General features: G+C 40.5%; 1 protein-coding gene across 1 annotated transcript in view; it reads left to right on the plus strand.

Moving 5' to 3' along the window:
- The window catches only part of HSD17B4 (hydroxysteroid 17-beta dehydrogenase 4), an 84,135-nt gene that overhangs the window by 53,408 nt on the left and 3,830 nt on the right, over window positions 1-26,897 (plus strand). The window contains exons 17-23 of the mRNA XM_045999519.1: window positions 330-395; window positions 8,244-8,313; window positions 8,904-9,010; window positions 10,145-10,231; window positions 13,247-13,333; window positions 14,742-14,880; window positions 24,737-24,864. Of these exons, the coding sequence (XP_045855475.1) occupies window positions 330-395; window positions 8,244-8,313; window positions 8,904-9,010; window positions 10,145-10,231; window positions 13,247-13,333; window positions 14,742-14,880; window positions 24,737-24,864 (684 nt within the window). The remainder of the gene's footprint in view (window positions 1-329; window positions 396-8,243; window positions 8,314-8,903; window positions 9,011-10,144; window positions 10,232-13,246; window positions 13,334-14,741; window positions 14,881-24,736; window positions 24,865-26,897) is intronic.

Below are 26,897 nucleotides of genomic sequence, written 5' to 3' on the forward strand. Positions count from 1 at the left end.
ACCTTTTGCCCTGGAAAAAGAGTCTTCATCTCTTTCTCCCTTCTGGCCCAGAGAGTGGATCTTGTTGTATAATTCCTTTCATTAAACAGGGTCATTTCAGGGAAATCACCACACAGATGAGGCTAGCAGTTAGGAAATTTTAAATGTTATTTCCTGAGCAGGAAATATTTTTAAAAGCTTTTTTTCTAACTTGCCAGTTTTATTACACTGAAGCAGGGTTGTTCATCAAATATACCCATTTGAGTAAAGAGAGTAACTCTTACTTTGTTAGTATTTAAGAGTAACTCTTACTTTGTTAGTATTTAACATGTGATGTGTTTTGATTTCAGGTAGTTGTAGCCGTGCCTAATAGACCTCCCGATGCCATACTTAGAGACACCACCTCTCTTAATCAGGTAAGATTGTATTTTCCCTGTTTGCTTTGTTGGCCAGAGCTTAAAGAGACTGCCTAGCCCAGAAATGAAGAGTTCATTAAGGCCTTGGCAAGCAGGATAAAAAGAACTAGAAGGCAAATTTTATCACATTTTTTTCTTTCCGGAAAAAAAATCAAGCTGCATTGCTTGAAAACAGATCATTTTAAGCTAGTTTTAGTGGATAAGCAAAAATACAGCATTTTAGGAAGGGTGGCTGGCTTTAATCTCCTTTGTTTGGCATGAATAATTTGTTTCCCGATGGAGGAGATAAAATCAGTAGACAGAGTCTGTGAGCATATGAGGACTGATTTAAGAAACAAAAGGTAACTGTAAAGATGAGAAAGGCCACTTTGTTTGTGTGAGTCCCCAAAGAGTCTTCCTGGCAGTGGCCAGAAGACAAAGCACACAGGTACAGAACAGAATACATCACACTCTGATGGTCCTCTGTGAAGGAGCATCAGTAAGGATGGCAAATTATTCATAAGTTTATGTGGTTTTTGATGCTAATTTTGATAACGCTTGATATGAGAACTTCTGCAGCATTTATGTTTGCAGGCAAATAGAAATCTAATTTCATGAGCCAAAAAGAATTAAGATGGTATTTTTTTCTGCACTGTGGAATCAGGTGACGGAAAGAAGGACACTTTTTTCCCCCGAGATTAGTTTTTGCCTTTCAGTATTTTTCTCATCCCCGTTTCTTATCAATTTCTTAAGAATGCACCCATATTTATGTTTAATTAAAGCCTCATAGTGAAATTAATTTTATTAAGGCACTAAAAGGACAGAAAAGCCTTGGTGGTTTCATGGTTCAGAAAACCCAGCAGTGCTTCTTTATTATTCTTGGGTTACTGAAATTATAAAAGGAATCTGCTGTAGATAAGAAAAGCGGAATAGTTTCCAAGGCTTGAATTTCTACACATGGTAAGTCGAGAGGTTTTTTTTTTTTTTTTTAAGTCTCTTTCAGAGAAGTAGAACTTTTTGTTAGTGTTCAGCAGAGTTGACTCTTGCTGTGTGATGAAGGACAGTCTTTAAGTTAACAAATATTTTTTGTATAAATAATGGGCACCCATTCATTATTTGACAGCATTTTGTCTCCTGTGGTCATTTGAGAATACGATGAAAGCCACATTCTCTTTCTTCAAAAACCATTTTTCATAAAACTTTGCATAAACTTCAAGGGATTTAGGGCTGTTTTAAACTGAATTGGTGCCATTGGAGCCAGATCAAGTGGAAGAAATGGGATTGGTGGTCAAGGAGATGACCACCAGGATGTAAATGTCAGAATAACTAGGCACCTGTTGCAAGCAATGAATGATTGAACATGGGCTTTGAATTGGTGTGTAAGTGCTGTAGACATTCCGAGAAGGGATACTTATTAGGGAATGATGTTCAGAAGGTTCTGGTAGGAAAGCTGGCATTTAGCTGGGCTACCATGGTGTAGCTCTTCTCTCTGCACCAGAGACGTAGGGCTTGCAGTTTGCTGGGCTGGGGATAAGTAATGAGAGCTAACTATGAGAGGAGGAGAGTGTGAGGCTGTACGAGGGAGGGAATGGGAATGACCACATGAGACAGTAGTGGGAGGTGGTTGTGGTTGGGCAGGTCAGGAAGGAGAAGTGGAAGTAAGGAAGAGATTATGTCATTATAGCTTCAACTCTGTGCTGGGTGTTTACATTAAATCAGTAATTTTTTGGTCACTAAGGAAACTGGCAACCATATCTTTAGCTCTTCCCATATCACTTCTGGGATAATCTCTTTCTCGTGTCTTTGGGAGCATTTCTTCATCTCAAACTGGTATGACATTACCAGGTGTCCTTTGTAGCTTTTCATAATTATTAAGTAGAAAATGCATCCTTAGTAATCTAGAAAGATGAAGAATAAATAGATATTAGATGTCAGTCTTTACAGCCGGGGAGAATGAAAACGAATACCTATTTTCCCCAAATACATATTTTATACCACTATTCTAACATTACCCACTAGCTTTATTAAATAAAGTTAGTCTTGGGTATATTGGTTATATGGTCCATTAAATTATTTTTTATTAAATTACCAGGTGTATTATAAGTAGCACCTTTTTTATTTGTTTGTTTGTTTTATGATCCTGTGTGTTGCGTGGGTATTCCTTCTTCACTCATGTAGCTGTTCTATGGTGGCAGGGTCAGGGGGTTGAAGGTCTTACATAAGTTTAGGTCTTCATGCTGACTTCTGCCTGGAGTGCCTCTAAACCCCACAAGGGCCCTTGCTTCATGTGATGGCTCATCTTCCAGGGCCTTTCTCTATGGCCCTCAAGGGAACCAACCTCTCTTCAGATTTCTGGCACTCTCTTCTGTGTAGCTTTCCCCTCTCCCTTGCAGTCACATTCCAGCTGCATGGTCTCTTCAGAGCTCTGATCTTTATCTCTTTAACTTGTTGAGACTGTTTTGCTCTTCTTGGCTCTCCTTGTTTGCCCTGCAGTCTGGAAAGTGTTGTCCAGCAAAGAGCTGTGATCTGTTGTTTGTGTCTCTTCTATCAAGACACAGGACAGTCTATCAAGACATTGCTCTGCAATGTCGAAGAACAATGCCTCCCTCCCCCACGTAAAATTTTTCTTTTTCGTAGTTTTTTTTTTTTTTTAAAGATTTTATTTATTTATTTGTCAGAATGAGAGAGAGAGAGAGAGAGCACGCAGGCAGAGGGAGTAGCAGGCGGAGGCAGAGGGAGAAGCAGGCTTCCTGCCAAGCAAGGAGCGGACGTGGGACTTGATCCCAGGATGCTGGGATCATGACCCAAGCCGAAGGCAGCCACTTAACCAACTGAGCCACCCAGGTGTCCCTCTTTTTCCTAGGTTTTGACAGTAGAAGGGATATTTTGTCATGGCCACAAGTGGAAGTCATAAACTTTCTTTATGGTACACACCTTTTTATATACCCTTTGTGCCTCATTTTCTTGTTTATTACTCTATGATTTTCCAGTTTTTATCGTTGTATTTTGTTTTCTGCCTGTTTCCTGTATTACAGTTAAAGAGCCTCTTTTATTTTCTTGTTTCTTTTCTCCCTTATTCCTATTTTTTGAGCTGTATTAATTTTACTTTTTCAGAACATTTAACATGTATATATTCTTCTTCTGCTGTTGTCCCCATCTTTGTTTTAGTCTTAGATTTGCAAATGAGTATATCATTCCTTTTGCTAAACGTTGCCCTGCCACCTCCATGTTGGATAAAGCTCCTCCTGTGGTAGGTTCCCAAGAAGGGCTCATGTGTATTGTGTTCCTTTGGTTCCTGTGTATTTAAAACTGTTTTTCTATACCTTAGATTCTTTAAGAACAACTTGGTTGGATATGAAGCCTTAAGATTATGAAGTCTTGAGTTTCTCAGAACTGGTGTTCCATTGTTACTTTGCTTTCATATGTGACTTTTGACAGTTTTGATGCCAGGCTAATTATCTTTCTCTAAGTTACTTGGTCTTTATCCTTGAAGCCCCCCCCTTTTTTTTTTGAGAGAGAGCAAGTGAGTGTGCAGGCAGTAGGGGAGGGTGGAGGGAGAGAGAATCCCAAGCAGGCTCCCCTGTAGCGCTCTATCTCATGACCCCGAGATCATGACCTAAAATCAAGAATTGGGTGCTCAACTGATGGAACTACCCAGGTGCTGCTATTTTTCTTTATCTTTAAAGCCTAATAGTTTAACTGTGCTATGTCTCATTGTTGCCTATTCCTGGTCAATGTCCCCATGCTGCTGGTAGGTCTTTTGAATAGGTATATTTACATCTTCTTTTCTTTTCAACAAGTTTTCTAGGATTATAATTTTAAATAGTAGTTCTCATTCATTATTTTGTTTTTCTTCTTTAATTACTTTAATTTTATGTGTGTTGGATCTTATTCTGTCTTCTTTTAGCCACTTGTCTCTGTCTTTTTTTACTTCTCTCTTGGTCTCATTTCTATTCTCTTGGTTCTTTCCCTCCCTTTCTTTTATGCCCCTTATTAAATTTTGCTTTGAATATGTTTTCCTTGAGGCATCTTATAATTTTTTAAAATACTGTATTTACTTGAGGCGGGGGCGGGTGCAGAGTCAGAGGGGGAGAGAGAGAGTCTCAAGCAGACTCCCCACTGAGGGTGGAGGCCCATGCGGGCTCCCTGAGATCATGACCTGGGGCAAAATCAAAGAGTCAGATTTTTAACTGACTGAGCCACCCAGGAGCCCATACGCATCTTACAATTTGGTCTTCATTACTGATAGCATTCCCCTCTTCCCTTTCTTTCCTGAGTTTAATTCTGTCTTATTTCATTCCTTCATGTTTGTTGCCCATTTGTTGTTCTTAGTTTTTGATTCATGGTGTTTGTTTCATATCCCCCAGTGCTTGAATGTTGTGTTAGAGTTTTGTTCTGTTCAGTAGTTGTTTTGTTTGGGGAAATTTCATTTATTGTAATGTTTTGATTCTTACTTCCTCTTTCAGTCTTACAGTAGCTTCCTACAGATGGAGGCTGCCTACCTGTTTGCAGTTTATGGGTAAGACTGGTAGTTTGTGATAGTTTACAAGAGGATCTCATTAAGGAATTCAGGATCTCCTGCTTCTGTCAACGTGGCAGAGTGTGTTTTCTTTGAAAGATGGCTTTTTGGAATGGGACAGTATCAGGAGCTGTTTTACTAATAAAATTTTTCCAGTTCTCTTTATCTTAAATTTCCTATCTTGCTGCTTTTTCCCTACATTATCCAGTCTTGAAAGGGACTTCTTTGTTTTATCCTCTTCTCCCCCAGAAATGTTGCCTTTCTGGACTGCCATTTGGAGGCCGCCGATACACTTCTAATTCTTTTCTTTGTAGTCAGTGCTCTCATCTTTCAGGATTCTCCTCAGTACCTTTTTTTTTCCCTCAGGGGGGACTTTCTGGAAGTGATTTTTCTTTCTTTTCCTCTCCTCTCTTCCATACTGCGTCTGTGCTCCCCTGGTTGCCCCCTCTGCTCTCTCTAGTCGCTTTGAGAGGGTGTCAGAGGGTAGTTCTGCTGGAAATTGGTGCTTATTTTTTTGCTTACAGCAGTTTGAAGTTCGCAGTGTTCTCCGTCTTCAGTTACGCTGTCTGTAGTCTTGGGATCTGTGCAGTTTTATTTGTTCTTCATGGTGATCTGTATGCTTTCTTGGAGCGTGTGCAGATTTGACAAGTACATATTTCTGAGCCTTTTGATTTGGCATTTAGTTTAGCTTCATGATACAATTTTTAAAAATAAAATTAAGGACTAATTTACTGATATGTTGAGGATCCTCCCACTCACATATAATATGCAAGTAAGGCAATTTATAGCTGTTTCTCTTTGTTGTGCGTGTATGTGTGTGTTTGTGAGTCTTAGTGATTTTTGTATCTAGAAGAGATGAAACATAAAACAAGATTTCAGCTTTCCTTCTGAAAGTTGAAATCTGAGTGTCCAAATATTCAGAAAGTAAGCCTTGACGGTGTTCCTTATTATTCAGAAAACGGCTGTTTGACATTTATGATTGAATTTAATAAAACATCCAGTTCCTTCTCATGATGGCTCTCTTCTGTCTTTGCTTTCTCTGCCATCTAAAGGAAGCAGTACTATCATTGAAATAATATGAAAATTTTCATATTCCTTTAATAGGATTTCTTTAGGAGAATTAGTTGTTATTCATTTATAGGAAGGATATCTGTGGGGTAAGAATACTGGCACTAATCTTAAAACTTGGTTGTCATATCCTTGTACACAAACACTGCTGTAGGTGACTGATGTCAGCCTCCTGTGACCATCTCGGGTGACCTCAAGGAGAAATAAAGGAGAAATAAAAAGGAGGAACCAGAAAACCAGTTAAACTGAGATATGCAAGCAGTATTTTTAAACAGTCAGATATATAGAAACATCATGTATTAAGATGAGTGCAGTGTCTTTCTCGTATCTGCTTAGAAAAAAAAAAAACCTTAATTTTAACATTTGCAACAAATTATACCTTGTGACATGCAAGTGTTCAGAGAAATGCTGGCAAGCACGTGTTCCTTCTCCCCCTTTTGTATATATGATCCCCTGTAGCTGACAAGCTTTGAGACAGCTCTTCAGAGCAATCTGAAAGACTGTTTCCCAGGGTAGAGTCCTCAGTAAGACAATGAATAAAGCATTTACTCACCGACTTTGAGCCTGGCTTTCTTTCAGCCCACATACTGTTGTTAACATCTTTTAAAATAATAATAATAGCTCACATTTGTTGAGGTATAAATATTTATCAAGGATAATGCTTTGTAAGAGGTGTATTACCTCTCAGTTTTTTAAGTGAGGAAATTGAGGCTCAGGGTGGTAAGGAAATGTGCCCATTAATGGCAGAGCTGGATCTGAACCCAGGTCTGTGTGGTGTCAAAGCCCATGATCCATCATGTTCGACAGCTTGCTCTTCAGGCTCTGAAATGTATCTTTGTTTTCATTTCTGTGCAGCACAGTTCTGTGTATTTGCCTAATGTTTTGTTGTTTACAAAGTGCTTTTTAAAAGTGATCACTTAATGCGCTAACATATTAGACAGAATCTTGCAACTATACTATATGATATCTTACACTGCGATAATTGTTGATTTGTATTTAGTTATTTTTAGAAGGTCATATAAAGGGAGCAATGTTGAGTAATTGAGAAAATGAATCATTTATAGAACTATTACATGGCGTGATGGAGAAAAGAAAGAGCTTATTAAAACTGTACAAAGCATATTTAAAAAGAAATGGCGTTTTCCTGTACATTACGGAAAATGTTTTCTAGAAATGAAATGTATTAAAAAAGAATAATCAATAATTAAAAATAATAAGAATCTGGTAATTAAGAAAGTCATATGTGCTGACATGATGAGTCTTTGTGCAGCATTTCAGTAGTCTTGAAAAGCCTGAGGTAGCGACCGATGGGAAAGGGCAGGCATACTGAGGCAGATCCCATAGAGATACTTGGAATACTTACTGTTGGCTGTTTGGCGAGTCTCTCCCCATCAGTACTGAAAAGTACTCTCTGGCTTGAACAATAAACAAGTTAAATGCTGGGAGCTATGGCACATTTTTCCATATTTTCTGTATCTTTCTGCTCATCCTGTCTCATCAAAGTGAAGAAGTGACAGAAAAATCTAGACTAAGCAGAAATTTCATCTCCCTGGCAACCTACCCATCTGTTTTCTTAAAGGCTGAGCTCATGCTCGGGATTTGGGGTACCAGGAGGGTGAAAGTCGGTGGTCATCTTTTTTTTTTTTTTTTTTAAAGATTTTTATCTATTTATTTGACCGAGAGAGATCACAAGTAGGCAGAGAGAGAGAGAGAGAGAGAGAGAGGAGGAAGCAGACTTTCCAGCAAGCAGACAGCCAATGCAGGGCTCGATCCCAGGACCCTGGGATCATGACCTCAGCCTAAGGCAGAGGCTTTAACCCACTGAGCCACCCAGGCGCCCCTCGGTGGTCGTCTTTGATGTTTATGTCTAGTATTGGTTTACAGGCTTCAGTTCAAAGTACCCCATTAAGAAAGTTAGCCTAAATTTTGCTTGGTTAGAAGAGGCTGTAAATACGTACCTAATCTTCATTGTGTTTTAATGAGAGTAGATTGACGGAGTCATTTCCGTGACTTGCTCCTGACCCAGATGTAGTTCGTTGGTCCACTTCCCATTATCTGGCAGGTTCCCTCCTCCCCAGCTGGTTTCAGTGGCAGGTGTTACAAAATGTATTTGATTTACTACTCCTCTTTCTGTGTTAGAAATGTTATTTTTTAAATCAGAGCTTCAATTACAATACGTTTCTTATATAATAACCGACCATATATCCTGTTTTTCTTTTAATGTGTTCTTAGAAACTAGTTACTGAGAATAGCTTGTTGCTTTTATAATTTCTTCTCCTCAGGCTGCTTTGTACCGCCTCAGTGGTGACTGGAATCCCTTACACATCGATCCTAACTTCGCTGCTTTCGCAGGTGAGTTGCTCATGGTACATACCCATGAAAACTACTAGCTCCATCATCTGAGAGACATTGCTACTTAGGAGAGCTAGTTTGAATAATATGTAAAAAATAGGCCTCTCCTAACACATTTATGCCAAACATTGGGAAGGGCAGGATGTAATGTTCAGAGGAGGGTGTGCTTGGAGTTCATAATTCGGATGGTGGAGGACGGAAGTGAGCGCAGGGTTTCAGTGGGATCATGTCGGGTGCGTGTCTGAGTTACCATGACAGGCAGGGACGTTGGAGGAGAGAGCAAGGGACTGAGAGGTGAGGGAAGGATCGTCTGGTACTGAAAGCAGTGTGCAGGAGTTCATGGTTACAGCCCCAGCTAAACAGAACAGTTCTTTTTGTTCCCACCTCCCCAACATGTGTTCTTTTCTTGTTTCTTCTCAGTTTGTTTATTTCATAGTTTCACCCTTGAAGTATTTTTTACAAACTCTTTTCCACCTTGCTTAAAATAGACAGTATAATTCATCTGAGTGCTGTTTGAAATCCTGAATTAACTATCCTTGGCTTTTAAACAGGAAATGTGCCTCTGTCTAACCAAATTCTCTTTTATTTAGGTTTTGACAAGCCCATATTACATGGGTTATGCACATTTGGATTTTCTGCCAGGCATGTTTTAAAGCAGTTTGCAGATAATGATGTGTCGAGATTCAAGGCAATTAAGGTATATCTGTATTATTGTGTAATTTTTTTATTATTATTGTATAATTTGAACATGAGTTCATTTTTTATTTTTAGAGTACAGGTTGAAACGGCGCCTCCTCCTACTTCCCCGCCATCTTGGCTCCTCCATTTTTTATTTTTAGAAAAGAAAAGGAGTTTTAGTGACTTCATTTAATATAGGTAGTGTACTGAAACAATATATGTTTCTTTTATTTCACTGACTTGGCAGTCAGCACGTGTTCCTCTTGTAGCTGCAAATATCTCTCATGCTTGCACCGTGAGGGATATCATATGCAATTGTAATCTCAGCAGCATACACATGTCAGCCTATATGCATTAATAGAAACTTGAGGTTTATCTTAAATAATTTTTTTCACTGTTGTGTAATTTGCCCTAACTTAATGAAGAATGTTAAGTGACTGTTAGAACTCTCATAAACATACACCTGTGTCAGCTTGATGGCTGCTTACCGATCTGCACATTTTCATCCTTTATAAATTACCAAACAACCCCCTAGCTCTGCACACAGTACCTTTGCAGAGGTGTACGTCAAAAGGCAGATGCTGAAAACAAAGTTTAAGACGGTGTCAGGGAGCTTTTATCGATTTGTGCTCCATGCAGCAGTGAAAATGCATTTTCTGATATGCTGCCTGTAAAAACACTGATTATTTTCATTTTATTATAACTACCTGTATGATTATGCAGTCCGACGTACACAGAACAAATACGGTGGTATAGAAAGTGAGGAGATCAGAAGTGGCGTTCATTTGTCCTGCACGCCCCCCCCGATCTTACTCCCCAGGCTCACGCGGTACCACTGTGGACCCCATCCTTTACCTTGTTCTGGGGGTACCTGTATCACTCTCCTTCTCATGATGATGCTTCTGTTTCTTTGTCAAGATTAAAGACTATTTGTGGACTCTTTATTTTGGAAGATAAACTAGCTTAATACAAACTGTATCCATTGTCTAATTTTAATTATACTTCTGTTTGTGTTCCTTTATGAACTGAAATGTATTTAAACCTCTCTTTTCTTCCTTCTGTGTTCTCTAATGTCCGTCTGAATTTCTTTCCCCACAAACAGGAAGGTTTCTTTCTGAAACACGTGTAACCCCCGAACTCATTTCTTTTCAAGGTTCGTTTTGCAAAACCAGTCTATCCAGGGCAGACTCTACAAACTGAGATGTGGAAGGAAGGAAACAGAATCCATTTCCAAACCAAGGTATGAGTCATGCTGTTAGAGGTTACTTGTTTTGGTACCAGCTTCCCCACCCCCTGGAACCTCGGTCCGTGCTCTAGCATTCTTTCCAGGAGTGCTGTGGGTATGATGGAAAACCTAGAAGGTTTTTTTTAATCAGTGGTAACTTTTAATTGAAAATAAGATGCCTATGTACCTTCTTTTTTATTTTGTTTTACTTTCTTACTACGTTGGTGCCTGTATGTAGGAGTGGCACAGCTATTTGGAAAACCCAACCAATGCTGTCTTTTTGGCTCAACCAGTCCATCAAGTTGTTGTCAGAATATAATCTTCAGAATAATGAAGGCATGACTCTCACACGGATGTGAAATGAAAATACGACAGAACTCTGTTTAATTGCTTAATGAGGGAGGTTCACAAGAGAATTAGAGCAACAGTGTTTGCCTGGTCCAACAGGAGCTTCTCTCAAATAATCTTGCTGAGTTAGAGGCATAACTAATTAATGTCCTACAGAAAAAGTAAAACCATACCCTTAATGGTTAGGTTTTCTACTGGACAGAAATCATGTGCATCTTGATCACAACAAAATCCAGAAATTAATACCTTTTGTCACAGAGGTTGGGCCTGATTAAGAGCAGGTGACAAGACAAAAAATAAGTATGCCTCCCTATAAAGAGCTAGGTGATGTTTGGGTGAGGCTATTAGCGGTGTTCCAGTAAAATACTAAAAGGACAGGCCATCACCCCTTTTTTGGTAAGTTTTTTTTTTTTTTTTTAAAGATTTTATTTATTTGACAGACAGAGATCACGAGTAGGCGGAGAGGCAGGCAGAGAGAGGAGGAAGCAGGCTCCCTGCTGAGCAGAGAGCCCGATGCGGGGCTCGATCCCAGGACCCTGGGATCATGACCTGAGCCGAAGGCAGAGGCTTTAACCCACTGAGCCACTAACATGGTTGACCAGACTGGTGCTTTTTTGGCCCATCATTCTGTACTTGTTAAAAACCAGATGATTTGTGTTGAGCAGTATAGACACCCCCGTGAATAATAGTAGTAGCTATTAAATACTCTGAGCAGTCTATACCATTATTTCTAATTTGCCCAAGAACTCTCCATTCACTAAAAGAAAATCTAGGTTCCGGGCTCTTGAATACTTGCTCACGATCACACAGGAAGTATTCAAACTGGGAGACACACCCAGGTCTTCCTGGCTTGAAGCCCCAGTCTCAGAGCCCTTGCTCTTCCTACTGCGTCGCAGTTTCTTTTGTCAAGAAATAACTTTGCAGAACTCAGCTCTCTGTGGCTGCCTTACTCCTCATGAATTCCTGTGGCTTGCAGTGTCCTGTTCCTGCTTAATTTGTGTATACCCTTCATTTTCTGGGGCCTCCTGTCTTCTCGGCTTCCTCTCAAGCTCTCCCTTGCCCTCAGAGGCAGCCCCTTATGGCTCACTCCCCTTTTCCTGCCCCCACAGACTCACAGATGGCCTTTCTCTGAAATCCTCTTGCCGTTAATATTTGTGCCACCTCTTCTGGAGCCTTCCTATTTTCTAATATTTTGAGTAAGTTTTATTTTTTGAGTAAGATAATGAAATCTATAAACGGTAAAGTCCATGACCACATTACAGGTTTTTATTTTCCTCAGTTGCAGTAATGAACGGCATAGAAATAATCTCCATGGATACAGACTTAAAGGGCTGAGAAAGAATTTAATATCTAAATAGAATTTCTTCTTGCCATTTTGATAAATTCTAAGCATATTTTCCTATCTTTCTCTGTATTCACCTTTCCCTCCCAGTGACCAGAGGTATTCTTTCCTATTATATATAGGAATCCTTTCCTTCCTTCTCTCCTTCCTTCGTGTTGTATTTTAAGAAACATTTTAAACTAATTCCAAAATGACATGCTTGGCTTGGTTACAGGAAAGTAATTTACTAAAGGGTATTTTGTTCATAAATTGGCTCTTTCCATGCTTTGCACTGTATATAATTAGAGATAAAATGAACAAATTGTTTGAAAGATCTTTCTTCTGAAGTACGATGGCAAGTGGTCAAGGGAGAAATGATCTCAGTTGTTAAAAATCTGTTTTATAAATGCTTCCTTAATTTTTAGACCCAATCCTGCCCATTGGTAGCAACACCATAATTTTATGGAAGAATAACCATTGGAATAATTTTAGATGAAGGATTAGGGATTCGAATTTGAGTTCCTTTCATGAGTGTTGTTTTTTTTTTTTTTTAAAGATTTATTTATTTGACAGATAGAGATCACAAGTAGGCAGAGGGGCAGGCAGAGAGAGAGAGAGGAGGAAGCAGGCTCCCCGCTAAGCAGAGAGCCCGATGCAGGGCTCGATCCCAGGACCCTGGGACCATGACCTGAGCCGAAGGCAGAGGCTTTAAACCCCTGAGCCACCCAGGCGCCCTCCTTTCATGAGTGTTTTGATGAAAGTCTATTTAAGCATTTAGTTTATGCTGTGTACCCTTCCTATTTGAAATAAGAGCTAGAGTTATTGCTTAAAAAGGATCACCGTGGTCTGTTCCAGCAGATTTTATTCTCTCTGAATAGAACAAATGCACTTTGAGCATCACTGTGTCATGTGGGTCCTCTGCCACGCATTGTACTACTTGTTAGAATTCAACAATCCTCGCCCTTGCTCCCCATGAGACACACTTAGGTTTAAAAAGTAATTTCCCAAAAAAAAAACCAAAAAAAAAAAAGTAATTTCCCGAAATACCAATGCCAAGGATCTGCCCCAGGCCATTTAAATTAGAATTTGGGAGATGGGACCTGATAATAGGTATTTTTTAAGAGGGTGCCAGTGGATTCTACAGTTAGGGTTAATAACAGTTGTATTAAAACAGCAAGTCTTCGTGTTTGTTCATCTTGACATTTAGTTTATAAACATGATTTAATTTGGATTCTTATTTTCTTATGATGAAAAATTGCCATTTTCTTTTAAATGACTGTATACTGTTTTGCAACGATACTGTGTTTTTGTTGGAATCATCAGAGTGAATTGGGTTTTTTTCCTCTTACATCTCTTTTAAGGTCCAAGAAACTGGAGACATTGTCCTTTCAAATGCGTATGTGGATCTCTTGCCAAAATCTGATACTTCAGTGAAGACACCCTCTGAGGTGGGTTATAGAAACTGGTAGCCAAGTCATTTCCTGATTGATGAATTTCAGTTAAGATTACTTTTATTTTATTTATTTTTAAAGATTTTATTTATTTGACAGAGAGAGAGAGAGACAGCAAGAGAGGGAACACAAGCAGGGGGAGTGGGAGAGGAAGAAGCAGGCTTCCCGCTGAGCAGGGAGCTGGATGCAGGGCTGGATCCCAGGACCCTGGGAGCATGACCTGAGCCAGAGGCAGATGCTTAACAACTGAGCCATCCAGGTGTCTCTAAGATTATTTCTAGAATGTTCAGGCTGCTTTAGACAAGTAAGAGCTTTGAAAGATTTTTAATTCTTGAAGGACGTTAATCCAAAACTGCTTCAAGTAAAAGGAATATTTGACAGTTTAGGAATTTCTTTAACTTTTTTTAAGAAGATACTGAGGTGCCTCTCAAGAGAAAATAATTGATTTTTCTAGTTTTAGAGTAACCGAATCAGTTGTTTAATGAGAAATCTTTTTTTTTAATTTTTAAAGATTTTATTTATTTGTCAGAGTAAGAGTGTGCACAAGCAGGTTAGGGGCAGAGGGAGAAGCAGGCTCCCCACTGAGCAAGGAGCCCGAAGTGCAACTCTATCCCAGGACTCCGGGATCATGATCTGAGCTGAAGGCAGATGCTTGACCAACTGAGCCACCCAGGCGTCACGATCGTTTAATGAGAAATCTTAAACTAACAATATTCTGGAGAAAAATAGAGGAAAAAGTTAAATATCCCCGTACCTTGCTTTATTTAAAGATTTGTGTAAATCTGTGTATGCAAATATAAAAGCAATAGCTTGTATTATTTATTAAAACATTTCTGTTATCCTCTCTTAACAGAGGCTTTAAATACAGATGTTTATATTCTTGATCTTCAGAATAGTACCTAATACTGAAGTACTCAGACCCATGATCTTTAATTTTCTGTTGTAAGCTACATCATCACCTAAAGCCTGAATATTAAGATCCCTTTTAAGAAGAATCTAAGATCAAAAACTTCAGAAGTGTTAGAGCTACAAGGAGTTGCGGGCTGCACTTAACTTAATCCCATTTTACAAAGAAAGAAATGAGATCACAGAGGTTGATTGATTTGTCCAGTATCTTCCTTCTCAAGTTAGTTAGGACACAGGTTGTCTAGCTCCTAGGATACTTTTAAAATATTATTTCTGAATGCTGATGAAAGTAAAATCCTTTCACTAAGACTGAGGTCGTGGACATCAGTAAACATAAGGGAAGAGTGAAAGGAGCCTGGTGTGAAAAAAATGAGTTTGCCTTATTTTAATGCAGATTTTTAAAAAAATCACTTTATTGCACATACACATTTTGTAATAATTTTTTCCCCTTGAGTCATTTTTACAAAACTTTTCAACTTAAATTTTTTCTTTTTGCTAGGGCGGGGAGCTCCAGAGTACTCTGGTCTTTGAGGAGATAGGTCGCCGCCTTAAGGATATCGGGCATGAGGTGGCGAAGAAGGTCAATGCCGTGTTTGAGTGGCATATCACTAAAGATGGACACACGGCAGCCAAGTGGAGTAAGTCCTGTCCCTGACTTTACACTGTTCTGAGGTTGCTCTTAGGAAACAGAGAGAGAGTATCCTTCTTATCAAAGCCTATCTCTTTGAAGGTGGGTCAACCCTGCCTTCATGTGAAATACCAGGTTTCAGGGCACTCAGAAGACAGTGTATTTCAGGGATGTAAAAGAATCCATTAAAATGAAAATACCTCTTTTAAAGATTTCATTGTAATACCTGAAATTCGTACTTTGAAACGGTCATGGTAGCTCTGTGCATCTTTAATTTAAACATCCCTTTCACAGAAAGCAAATTCATCAGGTCAGATGACATAGGTTTAAGTCATCGTACTTTGACACTCTCAAAATTGTTTTCTTTATCCCAAAACGTTAATAATTTTGATTATCACCTTAATTATCAAATTGCTTTTTAAGACTGCCTTTTCGAGTGCCGTGTGTTTTACTCCCCACTATAACTAACGATCACATAAATGCTCACTTAGAGCAGAACATTAAAATACATCTCTCAGTCGACTGAAACTTTTTGAAATAGTCTTCTGTTTGTTACATATTTCTAGAAAAACATTTTGAAGTTTTGTTAAACTGATTCTGGATCGATGTTAACAACCTTCTTTCTAATTGACATTTGTGGTTTCTGTTAAGCACTGTGTGTTGATGACCTGAAATTGGATAGTTAAAGGTATGAAAAGAAAATAATGATCTAATTCCACTATCCACTGCTCACACTCTGGTGTTTGTTCTTCTGGAGACACTGTGCTTCTAGGAAGTTATCTTAAAAAATGGCGGGGGTGATAAGGCAGAAATGTTAATAGGTATTTAATCCCCCAATTCCAAAGCGCCTAATTTTTTTCTCAGGAATTTCATAGATTAACGCTATATGTAAGTGTTATCACGTGCCTTTCTTTCTTCTTCTTTTTTTCTGTCTATCTTTTTGTCTTTCCATGATGGAAGTCAACTTTTTCCCTAGGGATGAACGTAGAAGTTGAGGGATAAATATAAAGCACAGGCTTTTTGAAGCTATTGGTCGAGGAGAGGAATGACATCTCTAAGAGTGAGAGAAGGTGCTGGAACCGTGTGTCTATCACAGGTGGCGACCAGATCCCTGTAGGGATTGACACAGCGTACGTGTGATTCCCTCATGGCAAAGGAGTGATCTCCAGTTTAGCGTTGGTAGCTAACTCAGATTTTCCCCCTTATTATATTATATTCCCCCAAGATTGGTGACACTTTCCTTGGAGGCAGTGTTAGAAAATGTGCTTCCCTTTACAAGTGACCCTCAGTTAACTTAGAAGGGTTTTCCTCACATTTCCACTGGAGAAATGGGAACTCAACATCCTGTTAATAACTACTTATTACTGATATGTCTGGTAGCTTTGGCTTGGCTTACATCTCTTCTGTACGGCCTTGGTTATTGAAGCTCATGGTCACGTGGGATCTGAAAGCTTTCTCTGAAAGGGTTCACTGTTCCCTTTGGGTTGTCTGCCTGTCTGTTACTTGGTTCTCACTAGTGTTGTAACTGTCTTCTCTTCGGGCTGTATTTTTCTCCCAGGTCACGTGGGATCTGAAAGCTTTCTCTGAAAGGGTTCACTGTTCCCTTTGGGTTGTCTGCCTGTCTGTAACTGTCTTCACTTCGGGCTGTATTTTTCTCCCAGGCTTTGTGTCACTGATGGCAGTGGTAGCAGCTGTCTAGGCCTCTAGGCTTATGGCATCTTAGAGAACAACTCCGTGTTGGCATCTTTTCATCTTGTTGTTAATGACATGAAATTGATGATTGAATGCTTTGATTTAGGGAATAGATAGCATTTTTTTCATGAACAGTTTAAAAAAATTTTGTTCAACACTTCAGTACCAAATATTTTGCATTTTATGGATTTATTTGTTTATTTGTTTATTTGCACGTGTGCAAGCCGGGGAAGGAGAAAGAGAGAGAAATCCTCAAGCAGATTTCTGGCCAGGTGAGGAGCCAGAAGTGGGGCTTGATCCCAGGACCCCGAGATCATGACCTGAGCCGAAATTGAGAGTCGGGTGCTCAACCGACTGAGCCACCCAGGAGCCCCCAAATATTTTGTATTTTACATTGCTCTTAGTTGTCTGAGCCTGGTTCATGTCTTGCCAGGCCAGAACTGGTTTCAGAGACTATGCTGAAACTCCTCAGCTCACTTTTGCTGGGCTCAGGTGTCCCTGGAGTTGCACAGGTGACTGCAAATCTCAGAACCAAGGACTTTTGGCTTAGTGGCCTAGGAGATGTGTTTTAACCCACAGATTTGGACTGTGCCCGTTTTCCCTTCTGTCCCCCATCATGGCATCCGCACACCACCACCGCCAAATCTCTGGAGCAGCATGTGGTTTGGGGGCGGGGAGAGTAAGGAGATCTTTTCTTTTAAATTAATTTATTTTAGAATGGCGGGGAGGGACAGAGGGTGACAGAGAGTCCCAAGCAGACTCTTTACTGAGCATGGAGCCCCACATGGCGCTAGGTTCAATGACCCTGAGATCATAACCTGAGCCAAAGCCAGAGTTCTGCGCTTAACCGACTGCACCATCCAGGTGCCCCAAGGAGCGTCTTTTACAACCAAATTAGTGTTGATTTAAGGAGAATTAGGTGAGTTCTGGTGTCCGTGCTGGGTCAGGGTTGGTTTGGGTTGTGGAGCAGAAGTCGTAGCTGTACCTTTGAGGTTTGCCGCCCCCGAGACCTGTCATGTCTGGTCACCCAAGAGCAGGAGGGTGAAGGCCAGTGTGGCCTCTGCCTCACTGGGCTGAGATGACTGGAGACAGGCTGGAGAGCCTGTCCTTTCCTTTCTCGCAGGCTATGAGCACATAGCAGAGAGGTGCAGGCCCTGAGTCTGCCTACAAAGAAGCCAGAAGCAGGGTCTTGGTGAAGAACTTAGGGGGAGGGAACCATATCTTGGAACGGTCACTGTACCTTCTTATTCTACCTCTAGAGACAATGTTTTGTTTACCAAGTATAAAACATTATGATTCACACATAGTGCTTCTTTACATAGAAATTAAGATAGAAGCATATTTTCCTTATTTTACTATTAAAATTATATTATTATATGATGTATCATATATAATTACTGCATAATAATGTATAAAATAATATTATAACATGTAACAATATAATATCAAGGACAAATGATCTCGTTATGCCTTTTTTTTATTACTCTAAAATGTAATTGAAAGTCTTGCTGTGTTTGAATACCTTTTTCAAAGATGCAATGACTTCAGGTGTTTTACCCTTTTGAATAAAGGTTATCCTGGGGTGCCCCAGAAACCATCTGCTTTCTGCTCGGGTCATGATCTAAGGGTCCTGGGATCCAGGCCGATGTTGGGCTGCTTGCCCAGCTTCTCCCTCTGCCTCTCCCCCTGCTTGTGCTCTCTCTCTGTAGAATAAATAGATAAAATCTTAAAAAAAAAAAAGAAAAAGAATAAAGGTTATCCTTTGGCTTTTTACTTTCCTAGGGATTTTTTGATTAGGTTGCAAAGGTGCAGATGGACATCATCTCGAGAAATAAATCCCCGAATTCCCCTTGAACAGTTCGTTGCTTGTCACGGTCATCTTACTGTGTTATGGTCATTTATAATTATATGTCTCCTCCCATTTGACCTTGGGTTTCAGCCTGAGAAAGAGCTGCAGATTAATTTTTGTATTGCTATCTTCTAGTATAGTCTACAACACAAGAACCTCTTTCCATTATTTTGAATAAGTGCTAACAGCCACGTAGAATGTGTTGCCTTAGATGGAATCATATGTCAGCTTTTTGTAGAAAAAGGGCTGAAATTAGTGCCTTTCCCTCTTTTAAAACAACAATGTGTTGTGTGGATATTGTCTATTTAATATGAGTGAAACATTCAGGAACAGTGTGATACCACTAAAACCTTTTATAAGTATGCAGTGTAGCTTCTAAGTATTTATTACTATTAATTTCTAAAGCCAGCGAAAAGTTGTTCTGATAAACCGTCTGGATCCCTTTCTGTTCCGAGCAATAGTTAAAATTCAGAGGAAATGAAAGATGACAAGAAGGCATAAAGAAGGTAAAGAATCAGAGGCTTTTGTAGCCTGCTCCTGAAAATTTAAATACATCTGCTTCCTTCAGCAGCTCCAGAAACCAAAAAGTCTAAACATGGAAAGGTGGTTTTTGTTTTTGTTTTTTTTTTCCCAACTCACTGATGGCAAAGCCTGGCTGGAACTTCAGTGGTGTAAATGACTGTCTTATCTCTCACCCAGGGAAGGAGTTGAGTACAGAAATCCTGCATTTGTTTATAGAGTGTTGCATCATCAGAGCTTTTCCATACTATGTAAAACATGTTTTATTGCACCATATTTCCTTCCTGAAATCTGAAAAATTCTGAATTCTAAAACACATCTGGCCTGAAGGAGTCCAAATAAGGCATCCAAACCTATTCATATGTATAAATAATTCTGAACAGAATTGATAAGAGACATGAAAAAGGTGCTGTTGGCTTTCACAGAATGGGAGGATTGGATCATTCAAGTAATAATTGAGCGCTTATGTTTCCTATGTGCTAAATTCTCTGTTAGGTTGCAGATTACAGATAGGAAAAGATAGGCTTTTTCTTTCTTTTTTTTGGTCTGCGGGAATAACTCTTAGAGGCAGCGTGTGCAGGAAAGTTTGAATAAGAGGTTGAAAAAACAAGGTTTGTTGCATTGCCGATGCAATGGAAGGAAGAGCCTTTGGGGCTGGGGATGTTGACTGCATTGCCAGATCTGTGAAACATGGGCGAGGAGACGGGTTCAGGGAGCAGGGGAAAAGCCCAGTGCTTGTGCTTACCGGTAGCCGACTGAGATCTGGACGAGGAGGTCGGAATGGTGGGCCTGGAACCTGGGAGAGACTCTCAGCCAGTACAGAGACTTGGAAACCACGCTCGGGGAAATGGTGGTAGGAACTCAGAGTGTTAGCTTTGCCTCTGTGCTCTGTGGTCTGCAGGAAGAAAATAGGAGGGAAATCCCTATTGATCCTACAAGAGTATCTGCTCTCAGCTCATGGCTCCAGCATTTCCATTTGTCTCTAAATAAAGTGAGCATCTTAGAATGTGGCCTGCGGATCGTAAATATGCAATTTCTTGTAACTTTAGTCTTGAATATTACCCCCTGTCTCCAAATAAGAATCTGTTTGTTGTTTGATTGTATCCAAGGGCTGTAAAGTAGCCATAGAACAGTAACTTTTGATGGAGACAGATTGATTTTCGTGGAGTAATGACACAGTGCTGCTGAGTAAAAATATGTTCCATTTTCCTTAAGATGATAGGTTTAAGCTGGTTGGTATTGAACAATTTGGTTATTTTTTCTCCTCATGGAAACTGAGTTTCTTTTCATGTATTTGTAGTCTTTTCCATTATAGGAACACAATTGGAATTGGCGTTTATGTAGCAAGGTGTAGACATGCAATGCAGTGTTGCTTGACTGTTGCTAGTTGAGTAATGAAGTTTTTTGGGTTAAAAAAATACATACTGAAATTAATGGTGTAGAGCCAGGTCTACATGTTTGGACCAGACCCAGGCATCCATTATGCATTATGTGACCATACTGGATGAAGATGTTCTTTAAATGTTAGAGGTCATTTGTTTTGGATCTTGGAGATTGGCTGGAATGTGGAAGATTTAGCAACGGGCGTTCTTTTAGGAGCAGAGTACATTCATCCTGGAGGACACACCAGTTGGTCATTAGAACCTATTTTTATCTCCTGGGTTGGTGCTCATCGCCCTTCTAGCCATCAAACCAATTCACCTTTTAGGGCTTCTCAGCTGTGATAGAAACCAAATCTTAAGGATGCTGGTTCCACGTTTTGCATTGGGATCCAAAAGAGTCTCATGTGTTTGCAGAAAAGACTTGAAAGATGACCTTTGGGAAGAAATGTGGTGTCCAGTCAGGAATGAGGACATGTGTGTTGACATGGCATCTGCTCCAGCTCCATTCCCTTAGCAGCAGCGGTGACTGCTTCCTCTGTCACACCTTACCCCTGACTGCGTAGCCATGTACATTCACGCACAAAATCTCTCACACTGTTAGGGCTTTCCATCTGGCTGTGGGTGTTACTCATCTTAATAACTTCTTGTAGTTTTTTTATTTTGAAATGATTTCCAACTTAGGGAAAAGTTGAAAGACTAGCACAGAGAACTTGTATCTGTCCTTCACCCAGTTTCTTCAAATTATGATTTTATTTCATATTCTTTATTATTTTCTTTTCTCCATACATCTTAGGATCATTTTTCTGAAGCATTTGAGCGTAACTTGCAGATACAGTGAGCTTTATCTCCAGATACTCTTCTAAAAGCAAAGATTTTCTGTTACTATTCATAAAACCATTATCAATATCAGGAAAGTAACATTGATACAGTCAGTATTATTTAATCAACAGACCTTACTATTTCACCAGTTGTCCCACTAATGTCCCTTATAGTCAAAGAATACTAATAGTAATAATAATAACAATAATAATAGAAATGGAGAAAGAAAAAGAAAGAACTTCCTGGGATCCAGTTTGGGATCAGATAATGCATTTCATTGTTAGGTCTTGTTAGCTTGTTAATATGGATGCGCTCCTCAGTCTGCCTTTTTTGGGAGGTGGGGGGACCTATGAAGAGTAGAGCCCAGATATTTTATAGAATGCTTCACATTTTGTATTTATTAGATATTTTCTCATGATTATTAGATTGAGTTTGAGTTTTTGTCAGAAACGGCACGAAAGTGTCATGTTCTTCATTGTGTGATTTAAAAGAAATATCTGTATTTGACTTAAGTTTTCCTTTTGTTGTTGTTACTGCTTTTTTTTTTATGAGAAGTGCTTCTTCTTTGTGCTTTCCTAATCATCCATTAACAAATACTTTCTAAGTACTCTCTATTCAAGGAAGTATAGGGGATACAAACACAAAACATTCTTGTTCCATCGAAGAATTTGTCATCTTAAATGAAGGAGGCGTCAATAAAAGTAACTGCTTTCTGCTGTGGTATCCCTTTGTGATTTCTAAGGTACATATATCCCAAGAGTGTCCAAGATCCCTAAATTTCCAGATGCCCTGTTCTCATCTGACCACCTCTCCTCCATTAAATGCTGTAAAGTATGACTGAAATTTTAATGGACTCTTTTAGAGCCTGAACGATTATATAAATACAGAGCTACTGTCATTCATAAAGCTTTTAAAATCATTTCTACCAGTTGGAGAAAATACATGCTGTTTCTTCAGTTCAGTAAGATCAGCCTTGACCTTCCCATTGTCTGTAAAGTCAAGGTGGTGGGGGGTGTTGAGGCTCCCACACGTGCCATGTTGTAGACCATGACCTGAGCCACTGTGGGATTGGCAGTTCCACTCCTCTACCCTGACTGCCTGCGTCCTTGCTAAGGACCTTCTCTTTCCTAGCCCTGTTTCTGTCATCAACCCTCGTTACCAGCTTTCCACAGAAGAGTTTTACTGCTTTGCAAGAGTAAGGGCTGGGAAGCCGCACGTAGAAGCAGGGGGAGCAAGAGGGCAGGCGGACGGCGATGAGCCCCGATCCGCTCAGAGAGTCACTCGCACACATGAGCGTTAAGATGTGTGCGGTCCCCCTTCATGCCTGAGCAGGTCTTGTGGACTTCAGACTTACTTGTGAAGAATTAAAATCATGAAGGCTGTCTGTTGAATGCCAGAGGTTTGCTTTTTAGAGTGTACAGCCCTTTCTTCCTTCCTTCCCTTTCCTTCTCCAGCCTTCCTGACTCCCTCCCTTTCTTTTTCTCTCTTCCTTTTCAACTCTACAAGCATTATGTGAAAACACGTATGTACTAGGTAAGTGCCAATAAGAACAGAGCCTTTGCTCTGCGTGCCTGACTCAGTACCTGCCATATGGTTGGACACCCTGGGTAGAAATTCAGCAGTGAAGTGAGTGAATGAAGCGAACACAGCAAAAAGTTCCCCTTCACATTCCCCATGTAACCATTACCATCAGGTTACACTGCTTTACCTTAGCTGGCAAAATCCTGTTCTCTCAGAGAGTTGGCGTGATTTAATTTTCTCTCTGGAGCAAGTCTCAGTTAAGCAGCATGTAGTTAAGCACTGTGGGGTTTCCTCACAAATGTGTAGCTTCTCTGTGGCCCTCGCCTGGGAGTTCTGTCCACACTCTCAGGGGCAGCGATGCAATGGGAGCTCCTTCGCTGTAGCAAGAGAGAGCACCTTCTGGAGACTGGTGCCGGAGGACTGGATGACTGGTGTCCATCACATGGAAGACAGAACTTTCTAACATGTAGCTTGGGCATCCAGCTCTCTAAGAGAGAGTCTTGAAGGTGATTGTCCATCGCTTTCCCAGTTACTCAGCCTGTTTCTGGGACCCTGAACGCTTCTGTCAAAAACAATTAAGGGAAAAGAAACAATTTTAATGCCTGTTTGCAACAATGAGGGCAATAAATATTTTATAAATCGTTAGTGCAACAAACTGTTAGAACATTCTTACTAATCTGTTTTGAGTGTCTTGCTATCCATGACAGAACGTTTGATGAAGGCAGGTATTTGAGAGGTGACTAGAGTGTATGTGTTGCCTTCCTTCAACCCGGCCAATATGCACCTGTTTTAAAATTCAGCTTTCTGGGGTGCCTGGATGGTCAGCTCAGTCAGTTGAGTGTCTCAGTCTTGATTTCGGCGAAGTCATGATCTCAGGGTGGTGAGATTGAGCCTTGTGGAGCGTTGAGTTCTCTCTCTTCCTCACCCCCTGTCCTTCAGCCCCGCCCCCTGCTTGCATGATCTCTCTCAAAATAAATTAATTAAATAAAACAAAATTGAGCTTTCTTCCTTTGTTGACTAGAGTGTTTGTATTTGAATCTAAAGGCCTTAACGACTTAACTTCCTTATGTTATTCTACATTAATTAACATTTAAAATGTCTCTGTTGTATAAACTTGTTTACTGAGGTAAAACTATTGGTCTATTTTTTTTTTTTTAAAGATTTTATTTATTTATTTGACAGAGAGAGATCACAAGTAGGCAGAGAGGCAGGCAGAGAGAGTGAGAGGGAAGCAGGTTCCCTGCTGAGCAGAGAGCCCGATGTGGGACTCGATCCCAGGACCCTGAGATCATGACCTGAGCCGAAGGCAGCGGCTTAAACCACTGAGCCACCCAGGCGCCCCCTATTTTTTTTTTTTTTAAGATTTTATTTATTTATTAGCCAGAGAGAGAGTGAGCACAGGCAGAGTAGCAGACAGAGTCAGAGGGCAAAGCAGGCTCCCCACCGAGCAAGGAGCCCGATATGGGACTTGATCCCAGGACACTGGGATCATGACCTGAACCGAAGGCAGTGGCTCAACCAACTGAGCCACCCAGGCGTCCCATATTGGTCTATTTTTTTTTTTTTTTTCTTTTTTACAGATAGAGAGAGAGAGAGAGAGATTACAAGTAGGCAGAGCAGCAGCCAGAGAGGGGAGGAAGCAGGCTCCCTGCCAAGCAGAGAGCCCGATACGGGGCTCGATCCCAGAGACCCTGAGATCATGACCTGAGCTGAAGGCAGAGGCTTAACCCACTGAGCTACCCAGGCGCCCCCCATATTGGTCTATTTTTTAAGGATTTTATTTTTAAGTAATTTCTGCACCCAACATGGGGCTTGAATTCATGACCCTGAGATCAAGAGTCAGATGTTCTTCCAATTGAGCCAGCCAGGTGCCCTTGATTTGACTGTTTTGAACAACTTCTTATAAAAAGGCCATCTTGAAAAATAAAGGATTTTCTAAATTTTTCTAAATGATACATAATGTATAATGTAGAAAGTACCACATGAACTTGGAAGCTGTAAAAATGTTCACATTTGGGTTGGTTTATTTTACTCTCATGTTGTGCAGAAAACAATAGGCGTTGCTCTCTTCCTACTTTTGACAGCTATTGACCTCAAAGGCGGTTCTGGAAAAGTGTACCAAGGTCCGGCCAAAGATTCAGCTGACGCAACCTTCACCCTTTCAGATGAAGATTTCATGGAAGTGGTCCTGGGCAAGCTGGATCCCCAGAAGGTAATGTCCCAACACGCCCGGTCATCATCATTGCATCCTGTTGGACCATTGCAGTTTTTAGCTGGCTCCCAGATGCTGACCTAGAAGACCAGTTCCTTGTTGCTATGAAGGAGACTCAGGGGGTCTCAATATCGGGGTTGACAGATGATATATAGTAGCAGAGTTCCACATAACCGTCTTTAAAACTGAGTTTCTTCTTCAGCATGGAGTAAGACCATATAAAACTCACACCTTCACCTTTAAATATATTCTGTCATTAGTTCAAAAGTGAAAAACCATATTATTAGTAGATATTTCCTAAAATTTGAAATCCATTCCTGATGTAGAAGATTAAGAACTTGTCTTAACAATCATCACTGAAAACTGGAAATAGAAGGATAGACCAATAAGAGCCAGTGTCCTACTGAAGTGCAGAGGCCTTTCTGTGGAAGATAATGACGAGGACAGGAGTACCCTCTCTGACCATTTTTAGTGAATACTGTTCAGAAGTGTTTGGCCAGTCCACAAACACACAAAATTAAAGAAACTATGTAATAATTAGAATGTTAACTTTGATGAAACCCTGATTATGTAGCTAGAAATCCTGAGAGAATCAACTACTGATTCTTAGAATGAAGGACTTCAAGCCAGTACTCCATAATTACTTAAAAATCGCTTTCACACGGCAGCAAACCCAACTAGAAGGTATCGTTGAAAAAGAAGTTGTTTATAATCCCAACCCGAACTACGGAATACCAGTGACTTCCCTAACAAGGAAAGCTTGTTTGAAGGCAGCTATGCAACGTTTACAGGGAACAAGCCACTGAATACGTGAAAAAGTATAGTTTTCCTGGAGCAAAGGACTAATTTAAAGAGAATTGTCAAGTAATAGAGTAGCATCTTTGACATCAGGTAGTTCTGAGTTTGGATCTCAGTTCTGTCACTTCCTCTCTCAATCTTGATTTTCTCATTGGTAAAGTTAATGCAATAATTGTAATGATCCCAAAGTCCAGTTATAACTCAGTCTGATAATATATATGAAGAGCTCAGTACAGTGCTTGGCGACTCGTGACCTCAGGTGATTCCTTCGCAGAAACGCATTCAGCACTTAATCTGATTCGGGTGCTTGCATGCAAGCCATTGCCATGGCAGAACAAGATGGTGCCCCTACTGTCTGAGCTTAGTTCTAGAGGGGAGTAGGAAGGAAATCTGATTGCAGGCATGAAGAAGAATCGGGCAGAACAATGGGTTAGAGCCCTGCTTGGCACCCTTTCTCCATGAAGGGTCGCGTAGTGAACATTCTCAGCTGTGTGGCCCGATGGTCTCTATTGCATGTGCGCAGTCTGGCCATTGTAGAGTCAAAGCAGCAGCAGATAGTAGGGAGACAGAGGAGTGGGGCTGTGTCCTTGTACAGCTGTGTTCACAGAAACAGCAGACCGGTTTGGCCTGCGGGCTGCGGCTTGCCAGCCCCTGGGTCAGAGTGTGACGGGCTAGAGGAAGGGTTTCAGACGGGCTTGTCCTCAGAGGCCTGAGAGAACACTGACCACCGTGAGGGGATGAGCCATGAGGCCAAGGTGACCCTGTGTGGAGGCAGGAGGATCCGGGCTTACTGGAGCACTGGAACGGCAAGGAGGCCACGTGAACAGTGGGGGCCGAGCAGGACGTGATAGAGATTCTTGCTGGTGTTTCTAGCTTCAGCCAATACCGCTTGCCTCCCCTCTTAGAATGCTGTTTTCATTCCTGTTGCTTGCAGTTTCTTCTTGTCAGCTTTTACTCCTTTGGTGTCAGTGCCTTTGCCTTTTCTGGAATTTGTCCCCCAGCTTTTTCCATAGCTGGCTTCAGTTCATCCAGAGTAGCTCCTTTTTGTTATAGTCTCTGAGAGCATCTTCTTTTCTCTTTCATAGCATTGATAGCACATCTTAATTACTTGTTTACATTTTACTTTCGACTCCCCTACTATAATGTTAGCTTCATGAGAACAGAGGGCGATAGCTATTTCCTGCATAGGATATTACCTAGTATACTGTGGACACTCAGTAATGCTTGAGTAGATT

This window comes from Meles meles, chromosome 3 (assembly GCF_922984935.1).
Source record: "Meles meles chromosome 3, mMelMel3.1 paternal haplotype, whole genome shotgun sequence".
NCBI lineage: Eukaryota > Metazoa > Chordata > Mammalia > Carnivora > Mustelidae > Meles > Meles meles.